Source organism: Lissotriton helveticus, chromosome 7 (assembly GCF_964261635.1).
Source record: "Lissotriton helveticus chromosome 7, aLisHel1.1, whole genome shotgun sequence".
Lineage (NCBI taxonomy): Eukaryota > Metazoa > Chordata > Amphibia > Caudata > Salamandridae > Lissotriton > Lissotriton helveticus.
The window spans coordinates 1,911,796,707-1,911,818,290 of NC_136068.1; the positions used below are offsets into that span (position 1 = coordinate 1,911,796,707).

The 21,584-nt window shown below is 44.8% G+C and overlaps 1 protein-coding gene across 1 annotated transcript in view; it reads right to left on the minus strand.

Moving 5' to 3' along the window:
• KEL (Kell metallo-endopeptidase (Kell blood group)) overlaps positions 1-21,584 on the minus strand; it is a 590,619-nt gene that overhangs the window by 306,981 nt on the left and 262,054 nt on the right. The window contains exon 3 of the mRNA XM_078655679.1: positions 2,352-2,561. Within this exon, the coding sequence (XP_078511805.1) occupies positions 2,352-2,561 (210 nt within the window). The remainder of the gene's footprint in view (positions 1-2,351; positions 2,562-21,584) is intronic.

Genomic DNA, 21,584 nt, shown 5'->3' on the forward strand with positions numbered 1-21,584 from the left:
CTTTTTAAGTTTGAGATGTGCACAAGTGTGTTTCATAAGTCAAAATACATTAAAAAAATAGGCTGAATTGTCACACTTATGGGAGTGCAATGGAGAGTTAGTATCAGTGCTGGTACTGTCATGTGCAGCGCTGGCAGGGGCAATGGGTGGTGCAGGCTGCTGTGACCTCCAGAGTAGGGCCCGGGCACTAATATTTTTTAGGGCGAACAAAGCAAACACAAGAAGATGATGGACGGAGCGCTGATACTTTTCAAACACTCGCGCCCAGTCACAGATCTGGGTAGAATCCATCATCGTTCTTTAGCTCACTCCGCCACCCCAGTTCAGACACAGCCAAATGCAAATCAGTCTTGACCCTGTGCCTCATGGGAACAGTCCAGCCCAAACTGCCAATCCATGTCTCTACTGGAACGAAAACAAGCATCCTGGGACCGGTTTCTGGCTAACAGCCGTCATCAGCCAGGCTAGCTTGAATCCAGTGGCAAAGTGAGCAAGAGACCTACGTCTGGGAAAAGAATGATATTTATTTTATTTATTTTATTTTATATTCTTATAAAGCGCCAGACTAGACCCCCGAAGGGGTATCCCGCGCTATTGCTGCAACAAGAGAGTGTTCTGATTCTGATTGTGTGTCCAGAAAAGGAAATGTAGGCTAGAAAGACATTATTTACCAGGATACAGATATGTTTTTAAAAATTTTCGGAAAGTCAGGTGACTGGAGAGAGATCTTAGTTCCGGGGGCAGAGAATTCCAGAGTGCTGGTCCGGCATAAGCTAATGCACGGCTGCCTTGTCTGGTCTTTTTTACTCTGGGTATCTGCAATAGCTGCTGGTGACTGGAGCGCAAAAGGCGCCCGGGAATGTAAGGCTGGAAGATTTCGGTCATGTATTTTGGGCCCTCCCCTATCATACTCTTGTGGATTGTACATAAAGTTTTAAACTGGACTCGTTTCCTCACTGGAAGCCAGTGGAGTCTCATCAGCAGGGGACAGGAGGGAGTCCTTGGTGGAGCATTCAAGATAATCCTTGCTGCTGTATTTTGGATTACCTGTAGTTTACTAAGTTGCTCCTCGTTAGCTCCGAGGAGCAAACCGTTGCAGTAATCCACCCTGCTGATGACAAGAGCCTGTACAAGCGTTTTTCTGTGATGGTCCGGTATGTAGGGGAAGACTCGTCTTAACATCCCAATAGCCCGAAAGCAGGTACCAGCAACTTGATTTACGTGGCCTTTGAATGTAAGTTGCTGATCAAAGAGCACTCCCAAGTTCCTAACTGTACTCTTGGGAATGGGGACAGGGCCTAGCTCTAAGGGCCACCAGTCAGATGCCCAGTGTGTTGCCGCTTGCCCAAAACACATAACCTCCGTTTTCCCCACATTACACTGCAGACAGTTTGATGACATCCATTCTGCAATGGCTCTCATGCCATCTGCAAAAGATCTTTTTATTGCAGGTGTGAGGTTTTTAAAGGGAAAAAGGAGTTGGGTGTCGTCGGCATACGACATCGGGGTGAACCCGAAAGATCTTTCTAAGTTGGCTAAGGGGGCCACATACACGTTAAAGAGTGTAGGACTTAGACACGAGCCTTGTGGCACTCCCTTATTGAGCTCCCTAAGAGTGGATTTGTGGGAGCCCAGCCTAACTTCTTGGAAACGACCAGTCAAAAAGCTCTCCATCCATGCCAGAGCCCCTCCCTCCACACCCACCTCACCTAGGCGGTTGAGAAGCACCGTGTGAGACACCGTATCGAAAGCGGCGGAAAGGTCCAACAGCACCAGAATCATTGAGCTGCCATCATCCAGTGCCATTTTGATATTGTTGGTCACTGTCTGAAGGGCTGATTCTGTGCTGTGGTTTGGCCTGAACCCAGATTGTGAATAGTCCAGACCATCCGTCGCTTCAAGATGTTGAGAAAGATAGGTGTTCACGTGCCTCTCCGTAACCTTGCCCAGGTAGGGTAGGAGGGAGATAGGTCGTAAGTTGGAGAGGTCTGTCCATGGGGAAGATGCTTTTTTTCTAATCGGGTTCACCACCGCCCTTTTCCAGTCTGCTGGGACCTGGCCTTTTGTTAGGGAGATGTTAATCACATCCAATATGGGAGGTCCCAGGAGGGAGATCATGGGGCCAACCATCTTAGCGGGAATGAGGTCGCTTGGCGACCCTGATTTAATATGACTGCAGAGGGAAAGGAGCTCTGTGTTGGTGATGATGATGGATTAAACCCAGATCAGTTGACTGGGGGTGAGTGCTTGCAATGTTCAACACAGCAAAATGACTTTGTACATCTGGCCTCAAGTTGAGCATCACTACTGGACTGGTAAGTATTTGTAGATAATTATTTTTCATACTTTACCTAGCAGTGCTTTCAGCAGGAGTTGGTTTTCTTCCCATAGCACATCAAACGTGTTGGCGGACCCTGTTTCTAAAGCAAAGGTGTCGTTTCTATCCCAGTTTCCACAGACATGGCCGAAAAAGTCCTGGCAAGGGTCAATAGACAGATCTCGAGAACTGAGAAATCTTTCTGAGAGCATCTTACACGCCTTGGATTCACACGGCTTGAACCCTGCAAGAGAAAAAAGAGAACAGCTTGTGAGAGGGTTACTAGGACTACTCACGGTCATTCAAAGCGGTAATCTGGACCTACAATAATGTAGCAATGCATCTGTCTAGCGATGGTGAACCATGGTCTGCAAGCATTTAAAAAACAGGCATTTAACAAGAATGACAAAGGCATCACTGATAAACGTTTGTGATAATAGTGTGTCAGTATGGGGCCGATTCACAGAACTAACTTAAGACAAAATCCGAAACTTACTACTTTTGGTATTCACAGAAGTTAGGATTTTGTCTTAAGTTTGACTTAAGTTTGACTTAAGACAAACTTAAGACAGACTTAAGACAAACTTAAGACAAACTTAAGACAAAATCCTAACTTCTGTGAATACCAAAAGTAGTAAGTTTAGCATTTTGTCTTAGGTTAGTTCTGTGAATCGGGCCCTATGTGTCTGTGCACAGCTTGTGCTAAAGACCTCCTCAAGATCCAGGCGGGATCACCTTATGCAGGACATGGATAAGATTGGTTTTTAGCTGATGTGAACTTACAGGTCTTGACATGAGATTGTGTAGCTGATGGGCACTTCTAAGAGCCACCAGATATCTGAAAGTTGCTTTGACTAGGTCGTCAAGTCCTCTCTGAGAATTTATAAGAATGATTTCCACTGTTAAATGAATGAATGAATGAATGGGACATTTATAGGGCGTGCGGCCACTTCAAGCCTTAAAGGAGGAAATCCAATGGTACTCACCCCCAAGCCAAGGCCTTATCACCCCACAGAGAATAGCCAAGCTTTGAGCTTAGGAATGTGGCCTGCTGGGGATCTGATCTGACGCAATTCACTGTTCATATGTATCGCAGATTGTGTATGATCGGTCAAGAGACAAATTGATCCCGCTATTCCTTTGTGTCTCCGAACTGTAATACATTAAAGTTCCTTTGGATCAATCTGAGGTCGATTAAACAAATATCATAAGGCAGCCCTTACAGATGCATCTTACAAGGTGCTGTGTAAGTTTGGTTATTGGTACTCTTTTCGCCTAACCTTCTATTTGATTGAAATGCTGATCCATTTGTGCCCCTCATAGACTGCGTTATCCTAGTCAGGAAACCATTGACCCGACAATGATCCACCAGAGGTCTGAAAGAGGTCTTTGCGTTTTGTTTACTTAGAGACGCATTCGCTTTGGACATTGCCAAACCTCTCCATCCATTTCCTTCTTGTTCACCATGGAATTTGAAATTTGAATCATGCATTTTGGGTATAATTGAAATATAGCAACAATTTCATTGAGCGGTTTTAATGCCATGTCTTGTTTCCTCGTAACATTCTTATTTATAAAAGGTATGAACACGTATTGAGACCGGTCCCCTTCTTGGTACTTTAATCAGTTTCATTAAAACCATTCCTGGTCCCTTTGTGCTTGGGCAGGTCCCGACTGGGGAGCACAAGTAAGAGACCACGAATGATAGATACATGGTCCTGTTTTCTCAGCTCCAGGATCAGTGATTAATTTGAGCTGGTGGTTTTCAGGTGCTCAGCACCGGCACCTATTTGTCAGTACCTTCTGACAGTCTGCCACATGGTGGCACTGTCGGTATATTTTTGTTTTGAGCACAACAACAGCTGTTTATTAGTTCAATATACATTAACATTGACTAATACCTACCACCAATGCCATTTTAATAGCTTTGGGTGCCTTGAATACTATGAATTGTCACTCTTGCGAGAGGATGATGTTTAGTAGTTGTGTTGGTACTGTCATTGGCAGCGCTGGTGAGAGGAATGGATGGTGCAAGCTGCAGAGGCCTCCTTACAAGGCACCTGGCACTTATATTTTCACAAATTAAGCACTGCCCAGATGGATACTCAGAAGGCCTGTAACAAGGAAAGGCTTTTCTGCAGAACACCCTTGAAGGACACGGGCTCTCATAAAATGAGCTATGCCAAAAGTAATCAATTAGATGACTGCAGCAGGCAACAGAAGCTCACTTTAAGTTAGGGTTTCCCGCCACAGTCTGCCCGCTGCAGGGGTCTAGCCCACAAATTGCAGTATCCATCGAATAACCCTTATACAGGAACTGGGTAATTCATGAACAAAATCGCATTGGTTACCGAGGGTTCATCTGCCTCAAAGACAATATATGTTTTCTGCTCGTTATTAAGGAATCCAAATAAAAGCAACATTGAAAATAAGAATGCAAACTTGGCAACATTCCTATATCCAGCCTTCAATGCGCTGATGATATCATTCTCCTAGCGCGAACACCGGTTGGTTTGCAAAGACTAATCACTGAATTAGGATCATATACCACCTCGATTCAATTAATCATCAATCACCAAAAAACGATGGTGATGCGCTTAGTCAAACATCTTAAGGCAGTGAAAGACTGTACATCTACTTGGACCATGGACAAGCGACCTCTGACTGAGGTGGACTCGTATAAATATCTAGGCTTCCAAATTGACCGCAACCTCAACTTGAAGACACACCTGGACCACGGTCGCATAAAATCTAAACAGCTGCTGTTCGCCTTTAAAATCTTAAAAAAGAAGCACACAGGCTGCTCTACCGGCCATCTTCTAAAGGTTATTGCAGCAAAATTCCTTCCCTCCATCTCATAGGGTACAGAAATCTTGAATGGCAAAGATGCCACAGGGCTGAACATAGCACAGTCAATCCTTTTCAAGAATTTTTTTGCAATCCTCGTCACATCCCGCAACCTCAAATTTGGCTAGAATATGGCCTAAGAAACCAGATCCCAGACAGACAAGGCGCACTAGTCAAGTACTATTGGAGGATGAGGGACGCAGACGACAACACACTTGCTCACTATTGTAGGGTAGAGATCGAAAACCAAGCCAGGCTTAATAATTCAATCTTCAAAGTTCTGAAGGCTTCGCTCTTGACTTTGCAGCTAGAGGAGGTCTGGCTTACTGCTCCTACCTACCTCGGTTTTAAATCTGCGGTCAACAAAGCGATGAAACAGTACTCAATATTATTAGACAAAACAGCTCTAGCAAAAAAATCCCATGCCAAGAGCGTGATACAGACATACCAAAGGCTGCAACCCCAACCTTATTTGCAAGATCATTTTCCTCACCAGCAAAAGCACTTCTTCACGTTATTACGGCTTGGGTCATATCCACCTAAGGAGCTAACCCCGAAATGGAAACACTCACGCCAATCAAAGGAATTGCGCCTATGCGGGGTAGGGGATGAGTCCTTATTTCATCCAATATGCATCTGCCCTGCCCTAGCAGAATCACGCAAAACAGTCCTTCGGGAGGTGTTCAGGAAGGAACACTTAACACCTTCGCTGCGGCGGCTATTCCGCCGCAGCGCTAAGGGGGCGAGGGGGCCGTGCGGCGCACCCATGCTGGTGACGGAACCGCTCCGTCACCAGCCTTGGTTGAGCTGTGTTGATGACGGAGCGGTTCCGTCATGGCCCCGTTCGCTCAATAGAACGCGCCGCTCCGTCATCAGCACAGCGCCACCGCGGCTGATGACGGAGCGGTTCCGTCATCAACTTGGAAAAGGTTAAGAACTTGTAGAGCAGCAGTGATTCATTGCGTCGGAGGCTTATCAATCCCACTGTCCTGCAGTGCCATAAACCTCTTGAAAAACGCGGCAAAAGAACTGGAAAAATAGAATCTGCCAATCAACTTAAGTAGTTTCAGATCATTCAGCCCTGAAACCCCTCTATTGCACTGCTTGCACGTTTTAAAATACTTTTTTTAACCATTGCTCTTTGCTTTTTTGACACATTTTTCTATGTTTTTTTCCCGATTCTTCAAATTCAAAAATGTATATTTTATGCATGTTTTATCTATGGTGTCTTCTCCACCCTTTTATGATTTTTTTATGAAATCAAATAAAAGTATATTTGACTTGACTTGAAGAATGCAAACCGGGTGTATCAAAAACAGGAATTAAAGACAGGATGGATCAGGAGACATGAATTGTAGTCACATCAAATCCATGCCAAAAGGATGCAAAAGACGTCCAGATGGTACAGTGCTCTGAGGCAAGAGAAGCAATAAAAAAGAAATCGCACCAGTACCAAAAGGCTTATGAATGAGGTGTGGTTTGTTTCATTCAAACAAGAGCAAATAAAGTCTCCGTTGATCCTCAAAAGCCCATCATTATTGTGTATTCCAGGAAGTCTCGGTTCTTTATTCTCAGCATTTCAACTCTTAGAGCCCTGTGAGTACCTGGGAGTGTCTGCAGGACGCTAGGTTGCCACTTTGTCTGGCACTACATTGAAGATGAAAGGAGGGTCTCCATTAGTCAAAGGTCTACTTGGTTTATAATCTAAAATGCACGAGTATTTGAATCCTCACATGTGCTGATGAGAAAAGAAATCAAGAGAAAAGGGGACAAAGGTCTGTGTAAACAGATCAAACAGGAACCCCAAAAATGTACACTATAGTCAAATGCGATTCTAAAAGTCAGTCAAATATCCATGAAAAAGGGGGACTTACTCAAAGAAAAAGGATCCAAGCTTCTCTCCAGGATGAGAACTCTAAAGGCTGTAAACACTACAAAAACGCGGATTGCATTATATATGGATAAAAAGGCCAGTTCATGGTGTATTCGTAAAGGGTAAGGACGGGTAGTCAAACTGGGAGGCAGACGTTTTGCCAGGGGAGTCAGCAAGGCTCAGTAGAGCTGGGCACGAGTCCATGAACACGCCACGCACATAGAAGGTGCAAAGACCTCCATATTGAACCTGTGCAAACCGTGAAGCCGGCCAACCAGCGAAAAACTGTGGTGCTGACCAGACTCACAACCATCTTGGGAAGAATCCTAGGAGGAACTAATTTGAGGGTTGTCCATGTTGTGGGGGTCCATACTGAGGAGGGGAGCAGAAAGTGAACGTACGCTTGTGCACCTCTATGCTGGAGGCAACGCGGGTGCAGACTGAGGACAACAAGCCTTGGCAGTGTTCACCCTGACAGTTTCTTCCCTCCTGTTACTTGGCAGATGAAGTTAGGTTATGAAGGGTCAACCTCTATATGAGACATGTGAGGTCATAGAGGGGAGAGTGTTCTCTGCGTCAGCCATCTTAGGTCGGGCTGGCCAGCCGCAGTCTCTGCACACTGTCTGACTCAAGGGTCCTCCCTGCAGTGCATGGCTCAGTTGGCCTGGAGCCCTTGGCCTGATACAAGGCAGAGTCTCAGCAGACCAATCAGTATCTTACTAAGTCCTTCAGAATATCCCCATCTCCTTCAGGGGAGTATCCCAACTCTCGTCAGTCTTAGCGCGTGCGCTGAGCTCACTCAGCTGAGAAGGTGAAGTGTGAGCTCTCTCACAGGGACAGCAAATATTCAGAAACTGTGATGATCAGCCTAACTCAACTAGTGACTCATCATCCAACCTGTCCTCAAACGTGTAAAGGAGTCCCATCAGAACAAAGGGCAACTTTCCTGTGGGTGTTTCAGAGTTGCTCGAAAATCATTTACCAAAAGGTACACCATCACTCTGGTTTCCTTGGCAATGGAGGACATCCCATAATATCCAATGAGCACTCACTTCTTGGGGAGAATAAGACTCAGGATGAATCAGAATGTCTTGCAGCTCCTCTGCTTCAGGATGGTGCCCTGCACTGCCCATTCCTTGGCCAGAGGCCTCTCTTCTGGTGTCTCTTCTCTCGGGCCAGAGGCTGCCCTGATGGAAGTGACTCTTCCCAAAGCATATAGACACAAAGAAACCTTCCAACTCCATTGAAGGAGCTGTGAATGCAAACCAGACCCAAACACTGGGCTCAAAGCGGCTTCAGCAGCAATGGTGGGAGCAGCACAAGGAAACTGGAGACAGCTGATTTCCAGCTACAGCTAAACTCATGACACTCCCTTCAACCTTTGGGTTAGAAACATAAAAGGGACACACCTACTCACTTCTACCTCCTGAAGAGCGCGTGAGGATGCAGGACAGGCGCGTGAGCTTCATGCTCACCTCCAGCCCTTGAAATGGGGAATCACGGGCATCAATTAGCCTGTCTCATAATTTCAGATCAAGAATGCTCGCTTATCAAAATTATGGGGGTTGTAATGCTCCTGGCCCCCTTACAGGCCTCCTGGAGCAACCCGGTGCAAAGAGAAGGACTGGAAGTCCTACACTGATTTGATTTGGCAATTTATAAAGCACACACACAAATGTCTGAAGGCTTCAAGACGCTAGTATAGAGTAATGCCAGAGCGTGCCCACAATGCCCCTCATAACCTGGAGAATCCTTTGCTGGCTGCAAAATGCCTCATTTTTCAAATAGGTCCATATAGGAGCATCGCTCTTTTCTCAGTGCGCATGTTTTTGCCAGAGCGCAAATTGTCAGACAGTACCACGTAGATAACGGGGAAGCAGACGACATTTACAGGGTTAGTTTCCCCCCCGCCCCCCCCCACACACACACCCGTGATAATTCTTTAGGGTACATGATTTGCACCCTGGTTAATTTGGGAGGGCTCTAAACAAGGGGGTTCCTGGTTTTAATTCCACCTGAAATTAAGTATATGTGTTTCATTTTTGGGTTTAATATTTAGCTGTACTCTGATTTATTACTTGTTATTGTTGTGTGTTGCTCAGTTCTGCATCTGGAGGCCACACGTCCACGCTGCCACAAGCCTCCCACTGCCCTGCTTCGTTACCACAAGGGTCCGGTTTACTGTGCAATCTTAGATAAATGCAGCAAGAAGGGGTCTTACATTGTGAACTCTGTGGCAGCTTCAAAGGGAAGAACTTGCCTTTGTGAGTTCCTTGGTGAAGGGAGAGGCCATACATTGTTTAACAGTAAGACATCTTCTGTCATAGATGTCTACACGGGTGGTGTAGAGAGGTCCCTGTCATTGTGAGCAGTTGTAAATGTGTGTTGAGGTAAGTGTCAATTAAAATGCCTTTTCTTTTTTAAAGTAAAAGTGCTGGGCATTGGTGTATTACTAATTATTGTCTGCTTTGCAGAATTATTTAACTCGTTTAGTTGTTTTAATATATTTGTTTGATTTTACTTTTTTAACTGGGTTAATGTTACTCATTTACAGATACAACAAAATGGTGACAACTCTGACTTTCCCCTTAAACTTCAGGAATGTCTTGGCTCAGTGGCATGTTGGAAGACAACAACCTTTTGAGGTTCAATGCGGACAAAATGAAGGTGTTGGTACAGGGGGGTCATCTTTAGAACTGAACACCCCTCAAGTAGTGACTGGTTCTTGGCCTGACCTTACCCTGCAGTCGTGACCCAAAAAGTTGTTGCTACTGTCAGCGCTGATCTTACCTTCTGACCCACGTCAACAAGATCTCTGGTACTGGTCACTCACTTAAGAGACTAAGTAAAATTCGTAAAATTCTTCATTTTTTTGTGGTTGCAGATTTTATATAGCACAAAATTGACCCTAAAGTATTGGAGCGCTTTACATGAGCACCAGTTACATTACACAAGAACATATTCATTATTGCTAGACACTGGGAGATAAAGTGATTTGCCCAGGATCACAGGCTGTTGAGCCGACGCAGAGACTCAAACCCGGCTCCCCAGTTCGAAAGTCGGCAGCTCTGGCCGTTACACCACATCCTCTCTCATATCCTCATTGCCTCTGAGAGAAGGCTGGTGATCTTGGCCGCTGTCTCATCCTGTTTGGATTATAGGAATGCAGTCTTGCTTGGCTTACCTAAATATCGCATCTGTTTCCTTCAGAATGTGCAAACTTCAGCAGCCTCATGAGGATTTAACTTACTCCCGGTAAGTCTTAGCTGGACTTCCTTCAAAGGCGTGCAGTGAATAAGCTGTTGTTGTTTAGGACACGTTGCATGGCGCACAAGGCACTTGCTGGCACTCGTCCTGAATATATCAGCTCTCGGCTTCGGCCCTAAGTGCCTTTGTTCCTCTTGTCATTCACTCTGGTTGTGCCCATGCCCCATAGCACCAAAGCAATCGGATGCCCTCTCTTGGTTCTCGTGTCTATTTCCAGTGGACCTGATAATATGACTGCAGGGTGAAAAGGGTCCCTGTGAGGGTGCTGTGTATAGCACATTAGATCCAGACCTATTAGCATGGCCAGTGTTTGTTTGCTTCTGCATCAGAGGACCTGGGTGCATTTGTAGACATTCCTGACTGTGGATTTTTATGTGTGGCTGACAGCGCAGTGGTTGCTAGACTTTATGGGCTCAACAGAAAAAGATCTTTAAGAAGCACTACTTGGGGGGCAGTGGTTATGGGAAAATATTGAATTCCTTGAGTACACACTTTGGTTGGGAAGAACCAGTGTGCTCCCACTGAAAAAAGTGCCTGTGTTGTACTTTTTGGCTTGTGCAAAAGATTATGCTAAAGACAGGAGGACTGTTTTGGTTATAGTGGCAAGCCATTCATCAAGGTTATACGTGTGAACGGTTCATTAGGAACAGTTATGACAAAGGCAATAGGCATGGCTTACTCCGAAAAACTTACATTAAAGTCAATAGACCCTTGTGGGCGGATTGTCATTACAGTGTCTTAAAGCTTGTAGACAGATAGGGCCTGATTCACAGAACTAATCTGAGACAAAATCCTAAACTTACTTCTTTTGGTATTCACAGAAGGTATTTAGTAGTAGTAAACAAACTTTACGTCTACTAAATGTACACAATCATTGCGAAAAGCAGACCTCCATTCATTCTACGAACAGAACTTTAACTCTGGTATCTCCATTGCTGCAACCAAACAGTCTTCGCAATATTCTTCAATAAGATCAGCAAAAGAAATGTCCGCATCTTCATTCTCTTTAGCGGCAAAACGAGAGAGAGAACATCTGCCCTCCCATTTTTACCACCAGAAATATGTTTGACATCAAACTGGTACTGCAAAACCTTGGTAAACATCCTCATAATCCTAGGTGTACAGCATTTCGACAAGATGCCCCCCAGGATATTAATTAAAGGCTTATGGTTGGTTAGAAGAAGAAAACGTTTTCTCCAAATATATGGACACACTTTTCAATCGCCCAGGAACAGGCTAAGAGTTGTTCTTCAATTACAGAATACTGTAGTTCTGCAGCCCTAAGAACCTTGGACGCAAAACCAATGGTGTTTTCAACTACATCTTCGACCTGCGTTAATGTTCCACCCAAATCCACCTGGCTGGCGTCAACAGTTAAACAGCACGATAAGCTGGGGTCAAAAGGCTTCAGAACAGCACTCTTACCCAAGAGCAATTTAACTTGGCTAAAGGCTGACACATATTCATTGCACCATACAAATTTTACACCTTTCTTGAGAAGATTACTGATGGGCCTAACAATGGTAGCAAAGTGAGTAATACATCTTGAATAATATTCACACAAACCAAGTAGAGATTTAACCCCAGTCTTATCAGTAGGTGTAGACGTATTGGCAATGGCTTCAAGAAGACCAGGTCTGGGACTAACTCCAGCTCGATTGAGGATGTGCCCTAAATACTTTACTTCAGTACAGAAATTTTACATTCCTCAGGTTTTAATACAACACCTTGCTCTTGAAACAAACTTAGAACTTTGTGTAGGATGCAATCAAATGAAGTAACATTCTTTGCAAAAATAAGTGCATTGTCTTGGAAGACCAACACACCATCGACTCCTTTAAAAATGATACTCATCACCCTCTGGAATACCGACGCTGCCGATGCTCAGCCAAACGGCATCTGTTGATATTGAAAGGTACCCAGAGGAGAAACAAAAGTGTCGGGAGTCGGGGTGTAGCTCAACCTAGTGGTAAGCACTGGCAAGATCGAGGTTGGAAAAAAACGTAGCCCCTTTAGTGGAAGCGAAAAGGTCATTGATCTTAGGAAGAGGGTGTGAGTCAACCCAAATCGCCTTATTAAGGGATCCTAAGTCAACACAGACCCTTAGTTGCCCACAGCTAAATACACCAAATTCCTCCATTAGGTATTTAATGTACAGCAACACCATGTTAATTCTGTAGTCAGGAACCATCTTTCAATGGCAACCCAATCCAGAATTTATGCTAATCAGGGCCTTTTCTACCACAAAGGGCGCTGTGATCCTCAATGGAAAGGCCTTCCGCCCCCTGTTGCTTGGCCAACGACTATGAAGTTACACTCGTTCCCAAAACTCATGGGAGGTTTGCGGGCATGACAACACCTTTCCTCTCTAAATGTACTGCTGTTATGTTATGCTCTATTATCTTATGCTATGCTACCCTAGGCTATCTTACGTTATGCTCAGCTACCCAAGCCTACGTCATATCATGTTACGTTATGTCATGATATGTTATATCATGCCACGTTATGTCATGTCATGTTACATCGTGTTTATTGGCCATGACCCCCTCCCACTGTCAGGTGTACTACGGCTGCTTGGGGGTGTCATTCGGTTGCATTGCCCATCTCGCAAGTAGTATACCTGCGAATTCCATTGGAATCAGTAGGAATCACATACAAGCCTCTTTAACCCTGAAATATCCAGCTGATGGAGCCTCTGCAGGCAGATGCATTAAAAGCTTCTGGCAAATCCACTGAATTCCCCATTGCCTGTGTGCTCTGTGATTGCCTTGACACACTCATCACCAGTAGCCGCCATCACCGGTAGATGGAAGTCTTCCTCCACCCATGGTCTTATGTACTGCGTTGTTACAGTGTGTAGTGTCACTGGTAGGAAGGCGTTCTTTACTCACTGGTCTGCCTCTGAAAAGGCAACCCTACAATGGTCACATCCTCTCTAGCTGGAGCATGTGGCCTGTGTATGGGGCAGGAGGAGCTGTAAAAGGGGGTTGGCATTTAATCATGCAACTATGGAGTGTCCTGAGTGTGCCCAAAAAACTCAAACTCCATTTGTAAGGATCGCCTACGGAGAGCTTCAGTTGTCTGGCGAGAGCTCATGTCAGTACATCACACTGTCCGTGACCACAGAACACACACATGCACACATGCAGAAAGGAGCTGTTGGACAGCCTCTTGAAGCCATTGGCTACTCTGGATCCGCTGACGTTAGGCATTGGCTGACAAGGTTGTCCATCGTTGGTGTAAGTCGAGGCCATTTCGTGGATTCGGACATTTTAGGAACAGTCCACACACACATTCAACCTGATTCATCAAAGACCCGGTTTGCGAGTCTTTAATAGCGATTCATAAGGAATCGCTATTAAGGACTTGCAAAACGGGATTCATGTAGGAATTGCAAAAAATATTGCGATTCCTACATGTTCCTTATTTGTGAGTAGCTAATTGCTAATCGCAAATAAGGAATAACTCCCCATGCATTCCTACAGGCCCATAGGAATGCATGGGGAGTTATTCCTTATTTGCGATTAGCAATTAGCTACTCGCAAATAAGGATGCGATTTCAAGGGTGCAGGGGTGTCCCAAGGACACCCTGTAGCACCCCTGAAATGTAATCTACATTGGTGTTGCACGCACACATGTCGCATGTGTGTAACATGCAACTTCGAAAAATGCATTTAAATGCATTTTTCTAAGTTTTTGCTATTTACCGAGAGGTCTGACCTCTCGCTAAATAGTGGCCGAAAATTGAATTTTCGCAATTTTAAAATGCTTCATGAATTGCATTTAAGGAATCTCAAATAGAGATTCCTTAAATACAATTCTTCGCAAATGTGCGAATTCTTAAATAGCGAATTTTGCATTTGGGATGATGAATCCCAAATGCAAAAATTGCACTCGCAAAAGGCAAGATTCTGAGACTCTTGCTCTTTGCGAGTGCAATTTAGCTTGATGAATCAGGCTGATTGTCTTTAATCCATTTTTTATTTTGGCCGGGATTATTGCCTCAACATTTTCATTTGGTGACCAACCTAAAAACGGAGTGCCTCGGACAATCAAATCCTGTGTAACATAAACTATTTAGTGCATGGCAGGACAAGTCCATCAGCTTTCGTACAGCTGCTGACAGCCACTTGCTGTTGGTGTCTCCCCAGGCGCTTCATCCAGGCCGCGCCTTCAACAGACAGGGCACTCAACGATTCTCTTGACATGTCCATGGGTAATCATGAAATCCAGAGCACTGGCATTTTTCGTGGTACCGCAGAGCATTCTGAGTCTCATCGTCATCTTCTGAGGACCACGGCTGCAGTCTGCCCCCCCGATTCCTCATCACTCTTGTTCTAGTAGCTGCTTAGTGGACTCTTACTGTCTACTGCAGCAAACACAGCTTGCTCCTTTGCAGTGCTCCCTGGTTAACCTCCAAGACTTGCACGTAAACACATTCCACTACTTTTGCCCTACCACAGCCCTGCCAAGAATCAGAAATCGAAGGCTGTATGAACGCAAAAGGGGCAGATTGTTAAAATCATCAATTAGGTTTAAAAAGCAAGCTGACAATAGGGTCTTTCTCATGTTCCATTTCTGGTAAAGTGTGACATCACAGACAATCAAGAAGGTGGTTTTAGAATTACTCAGATTACTTGAGTTGGAGCCTGCCGCTGATTGGAACGAATGCTTAGAGAGGTTTCCAGCCAGCCCTCACCATGTGTGTTTATGTGTTTGTATTTATATAGCGCACTTCTACCCAGAGGCCTCGTAGCGCTGTATTCATACCGCTGTGGAGCCCATCCTGGCTTTCCTGTGAAATGTCCACTCCTGGGCACCCCCAAGGTGAGGCCAGGCATCCAAGCGCTGCTTGGGCCGTTGTGGAGATTAAGCAAGCTATTGCCCAGAGTCACAGAGTGGGACCCATGATTAGACTAGGCACCGAGGCGAGAATTATCAGGTCCGGGGAGATTGAGTCCAAGAGCCGCCGAGGCGGGAATTGAACCCTGATCCCGGGCCAGACCTCTGCATCAGGGTCTGTCGCTCTAACCATTGGTCTGTTACTGTACCAGTCACATTTTTCTTCTATCCACTACAATTTACAGCAGGGAGAGATGGGTCAGCCCACTTCAGCCATTGGCTACTTTCACTGTGAGTGACAGCATCCTACCATTTCACAAGGAGCACATTCACACACAAAGTAAGTCAGTTCATTTCACACACACAAAATAGTTTCAGTCATAGCGACGAGGTACAGAGGTAAAGTGTGCTTTTTGCAGCAACAAAAAAACAGTGTGTTTGCAGCCATTTTTTTATTGATGATGGCCTGGCAGCTTACTCAAGAGTAAAGCTTTGCAAAAAATTTGACAGAACAAAACAAATATTGACAAAGTCAGAAAGAGGGCAGCCAATCTATTGGATGTGCCAATGCTTGTCGTAGGATTCTGGTTAGAATGGTGTATTTGAATTGTTTTATTTACTTATTTTTTTATGAGTTTGGGTTGGAGTTAGGTTACTGCATGCTTCTTAATTGTGTTGTTCTCAGGTTGTATTGAGAATACCTAATTTAAAGACATTTTAACTTTAAACATATTGAATTGGTAAAATGATTTTATTTCTTTCAATCATGTTGATACTGTTAGTTGGTTATTTGTGACTTTATTGTTTTTTAGTGTTTTTAAAATATTAATGTGTTACATTTTTCGAAAATTATTTATAATTGGTTAATATATTTAAAATATAATTTTATATTTTAAGTAGTTACTTTTTGTTATAATTTTAGTTATTTAATAAAGTTATAATTGTGCTTCTATATATTCATAACTATGAGAATAATTTTACATTAAGGTTTAGATGTTAATGATTAAATTTAACATTTCTAAACAAATTAATTTCTTTAAAAAGAATGTAACTCTGTTAAATACAATAATGGTTATTAGAATGTAATGCACATACTTGTCAATATAATGTCGATATTTCGGAACGCTAAATGTGATAGCCGATGTTTCTGCAGTTTATATTATATCTATGTAAATTTGATATTTTTGTGTCGGTATCTTGAAACGATATTTAGGAACCGCAGTATTTTGTTGTAGATATTTCGGCATGTGATCTAACAAAGGATGAGCTCCTTTCAATGAGCGCATCTGTGGCCTCTTGAAGGTATAAACACGTGCTGCTTCGAGCCCGCTGTACCATAAACCCCGCAGCCAGCCCCAATGCCGGGGTCTGCAGCTGTCTTGGCCTTATGTGTTCCAGAACATCTGCCTAAAGCAGCCCTGATGAATGACGTCGGAGTAGGTTTTACACCCGAGCTGACGTCAGCCCAGGGACCATCCTAGGACGCCTGTTGTCGGCGACGAAGCGCTGGGTAGAGAGGGCGTTTCTTCGTGGCCCTTCAGTACTTCAGTGGCGACCCAGCAGTTCTGTGTGCTGCACAGCTGCCAATGCTTGTTTCCCTGTACCGGGGGCCCTGATGCTTCCCAGACTCTGCTGCAGCGGCTGCTGGGACCACAGATGTGCACAGAGGGGCGCGTCCATCGGCGGGGGGTGGGAGTGTTTCCTCAGCCCCCTCCCGAAGAGCGCTCAGGCCTCTGTGTACTTCTTCCAAGAGTGTTCAGTCTCATGAAGCATCCTGCTCCCCCTGTGGGTTCTTGAACCCAGAGCCTCTGGCAGGCTGCAGCCACCAATCACAGTGAAGCATGGCTGCAGCGCGCCCTCTGACCTCTATTCCATGTATGACGCGCCCCTGATGTGTCGTTGCAGGTGGTAGTACAAGCTTTACAATGTTTGTTCTCTCCACTGCCAGTGAATAGGGTTGTACACCCACTGGGAAGGCACACTGCAGCCAGGCCGCCTTCTGTGAGGTTGTCATGCGGTCTGTGTGTTGTATTGTGTATGTATCACAACACTCAAAAAAACATCATCACACTCACACCATCACAAATACACAACTCACTCACAGTAGCACGCACCATCACAAATACACCAGCTCACTCACAGTAGCACACACCGTCACAAATACACCAACTCACTCACAGTAGCACACACACACACCATCACAAATACACAACTCACTCACAGTAGCATACACCATCACAAATACACAACTCACTCACAGTAGCACAAACACAACATCACAAATACACAACTCACTCACAGTAGCACACACCGTCACAAATACACCAGCACACTCACAGTAGCACACACACACACACCATCACAACTACACAACTCACTCACAGTAGCACACACACACACGATCACAAATACACCAACTCACTCACAGTAGCACACACACACACCATCACAAATACACCAACTCACTCACAGTAGCACACACCATCACAAATACACCAACTCACTCACAGTAGCACACACCATCACAAATACACCCACTCACTTACAGTAGCACACACACACACCATCACAAATACACCAACACACTCACAGTAGCGTACACCATCCCAAATACACAACTCACTCACAGTAGCACAAACACACCATCACAAATACACAACTCACTCACAGTAGCACATACCAACACAAATACACAACTCACTCACAGTAGCACACACCATCACAAATACACAACTCACTCACAGTAGCACACACCATCACAAATACACCAACACACTAACAGTAGCATACACCATCACAAATACACAACTCACTCACAGTAGCACACACACACCAACACAAATACACAACTCACTCACAGTAGCACATACCAACACAAATACACAACTCACTCACAGTAGCACACACCATCACAAATACACAACTCACTCACAGTAGCGCACACCATCACAAATACACCAACTCACTCTCAGTAGCACACACAATCACACATACACCAACTCACTCACAGTTGCACACACCATCACAAATACACCAACTCACTCACAGTAGCACACACACACACCATCACAAATACACCAACTCACTCACAGTAGCACACACCATCACAAATACACCAACTCACTCACAGTAGCACACACCATCACAAATACACCAACTCATTCACAGTAGTGCACACACACACCATCACAAATACACAACTCACTCACAGTAGGACACACACACACACACCATCACAAATACACAACTCACTCACAGTAGCACACACCATCACAAATACACAACTCGCTCACAGTAGCACACATCATCACAAATACACAACTCACTCACAGTAGCACACACACACCATCACAAATACACCAACTCACTCACAGTAGCACACACCATCACAAATACACCAACTCACTCACAGTAGCACACACACACCATCACAAATACACCAACTCACTCACAGTAGCGCACACCATCACAAATACAAAACTCACTCACAGTAGCACAAACACAACATCACAAATACACAACTCACTCACAGTAACACACACACCATCACAAATACACAAACTCACTCACAGTAGCTCACACCCTCCACAAATACACCAACTCACCCACAGAAGCACACACCGTCACAAATACACCAACTCACTCACAGTAGCACACACCGTCACAAATACACCAGCGCACTCACAGTAGCACACACCACCACAAATACATAACTCACTCACAGTAGCACACACCATCACAAATACACCAACTCACTCACAGTAGCACACATACACCAGCTCACTCACAAGAGCACACACCATCACACATACACCAACTCACTCTCAGTAGCACAGACAATCACACATACACCAGCTCAATCACAGTAGCACACACCATCACACATACACCAGCTCACTCACAGTAGCACACATCATCGCATATACACCGTCTCACTCACAGTAGCACACACCATCACAAATACACCAACTCACTCACAGTAGCACACACCATCACAAATACACCAGCTCACTCACAGTAGCACACTACACATCATCACAAATACACAACTCACTCACAGTGGCACACAACATCACAAATACACAACTCACTCACAGTAGCACACACCATCACAAATACACAACTCACTCACAGTAGCACACACCATCACAAATACACCAACTCACGCATAGTAGCACACACCATCCCACATACACCAGCTCACTCACAGTAGCACACACCATCACACATACACCAACTCACTCACAGTAGCACACACCATCGCACATACACCGTCTCACTCACAGTAGCACAGACCATCACAAATACACCAACTGACTCACAGTAGCACACACCATCACACATACACCAACTCACTCACAGTAGCACACACCATCACAAATACACAACTCACTCACAGTATCACATACCATCACACATACACCAACTCACTCACAGTAGCACACACACACACCATCACAAATACACAACTCACTCACAGTAGCACACACCACCACAAATACACAACTCACTCACAGTAGCACACACCATCACAAATACACAACTCACTCACAGTAGCACACACCATCACACATACACCAACTCACTCACAGTAGCACACACCATCACACATACACCAACTCACTCACAGTAGCACACACACACCAGCGCAATCAGACATACATACTACGACGCACGGCAACACCACAGTAGCACATGCAGCATCTCACACAACCACACCCTCCTTCACACTCCTTCCATTGCTCAAACCAACACACCCACAGTCACACCAACACTTGCATCCTGTCACACACACACCTATGCCATCCTGGCAAAGTATTTGTTTACAGCTTCATGCATCTTCCTATAAACTCACATCCCATCACAAACACACAACATGAAGTGACACCGTTTGAGTGTCCTGCACATCCACAGTCTCTCTCTCCCTCTCACACACACACACCCTGTCACACAGATCAGCATCGTACCAGCTCACACTCCTCCAGCCTTCTGAAGCAAACAGTTGCACCTTACTCTAAGAACCTCTACTGCAGGTTTAAGGCGTTGCAACCTGTGGCGGGAAAGTGCTAATCGCTTCTGACAGATTGACCTATTGTCTTTACCAATCCGTGTTCTTGTTCTATCTTTCTCTCCATTTCTCTCCAGACATTGATGCTGTTGAAAACTAGTTCAGCGAATGCATGCACTTTTCCCTCACACAGGTGCCACAGAAGCAAAGTCTCCTCCATGTACCTTCTTCAGGTCTCACCTGCAGGTCGTTTTTAGCTGTCTAGTTGTCAAAGACCTCTTGTGCACTATACCAAAACCTCAGAGTGGGTTTAGTGCCCGCCCACTGCTTACCATTGGTTGGCTTTGTTGTCACTCTCATTTGGTTGCTTCTTATTTTTAGATCTCACCTACACAACACATGCGCCGTGCTGCAAGACGTATTGTTTATAATTCAGTGGGCTTACACCCCTCCCGCGGTATACCATTTATTGTTTTCGATGTTACTCTCATCTGCAATTTTTCACTTGCGTAGCTCCTGTAGGCTTTCCTTCCAGTCTTGTATTAGCTCCTTTCAGAAGCATGGACCAAGTAATATGTTTTTTCTTGTATTTGTTCTTCCCCGTCTTTTTGCAATACACAATTTTTCTTATTTTCTAAGTGTTTTGATATTATTCCTGGAAGTGCAATGTGTTTTTTTACTTTTAACACAGAAATATGGCTTCTTATTTCTGTTGCTTTCACCCTGACTGCCGTTCCTATTAACGCTTTAGCTACTTACACCCACAAATATACTATTCCATGCCACTGCCACTCTTCTCTGCGAGACTCCACTCTACGCCACTCCACTTCACTCTATGCCACATTACTTTAATTCCACTCTACTGTATGCCACTCTACTCTCTGTCTCTCTTCTCTACAACACTCTACATACTCCACTCTACTCTACGCCACTCCACTCTACACCACTCTACTCAATGCCACTGTACTCTTCTCTACTCCAATCCACGCAATGCCACTCTAGGGCACACTATGCACTCCACTCTACACCACTCTACCATATGCCACTCTACTGAATGCCACTCTGCTGTTTGCCACTCTGCTTCATTCTACACCACTCTGCTCTATGCCACTCTATCCGCTACTCTACTCTATGCCATTACACTCTACTCAAAGCCATGCACTCCTTTTTACTCCATGGAACTTGGTCAACGCCACTATACCCCCCTCAACACCACTCTATTCTACTCTACTCTGTGCCACTCTACATCACTCTGCTCTATGCCACTTTATGCCCCTCCCCTCTACTCTACAACTCTACACCACTCCACTCTATTCCACTCAATTCTACGTAGAAACCATATGCCCCTCCACTCTACGCTACTACAATTTACGCCACTCTACTCTATGCCACTCCCCTCTACTTCCCACTACTTCATGCCACTCCACTCT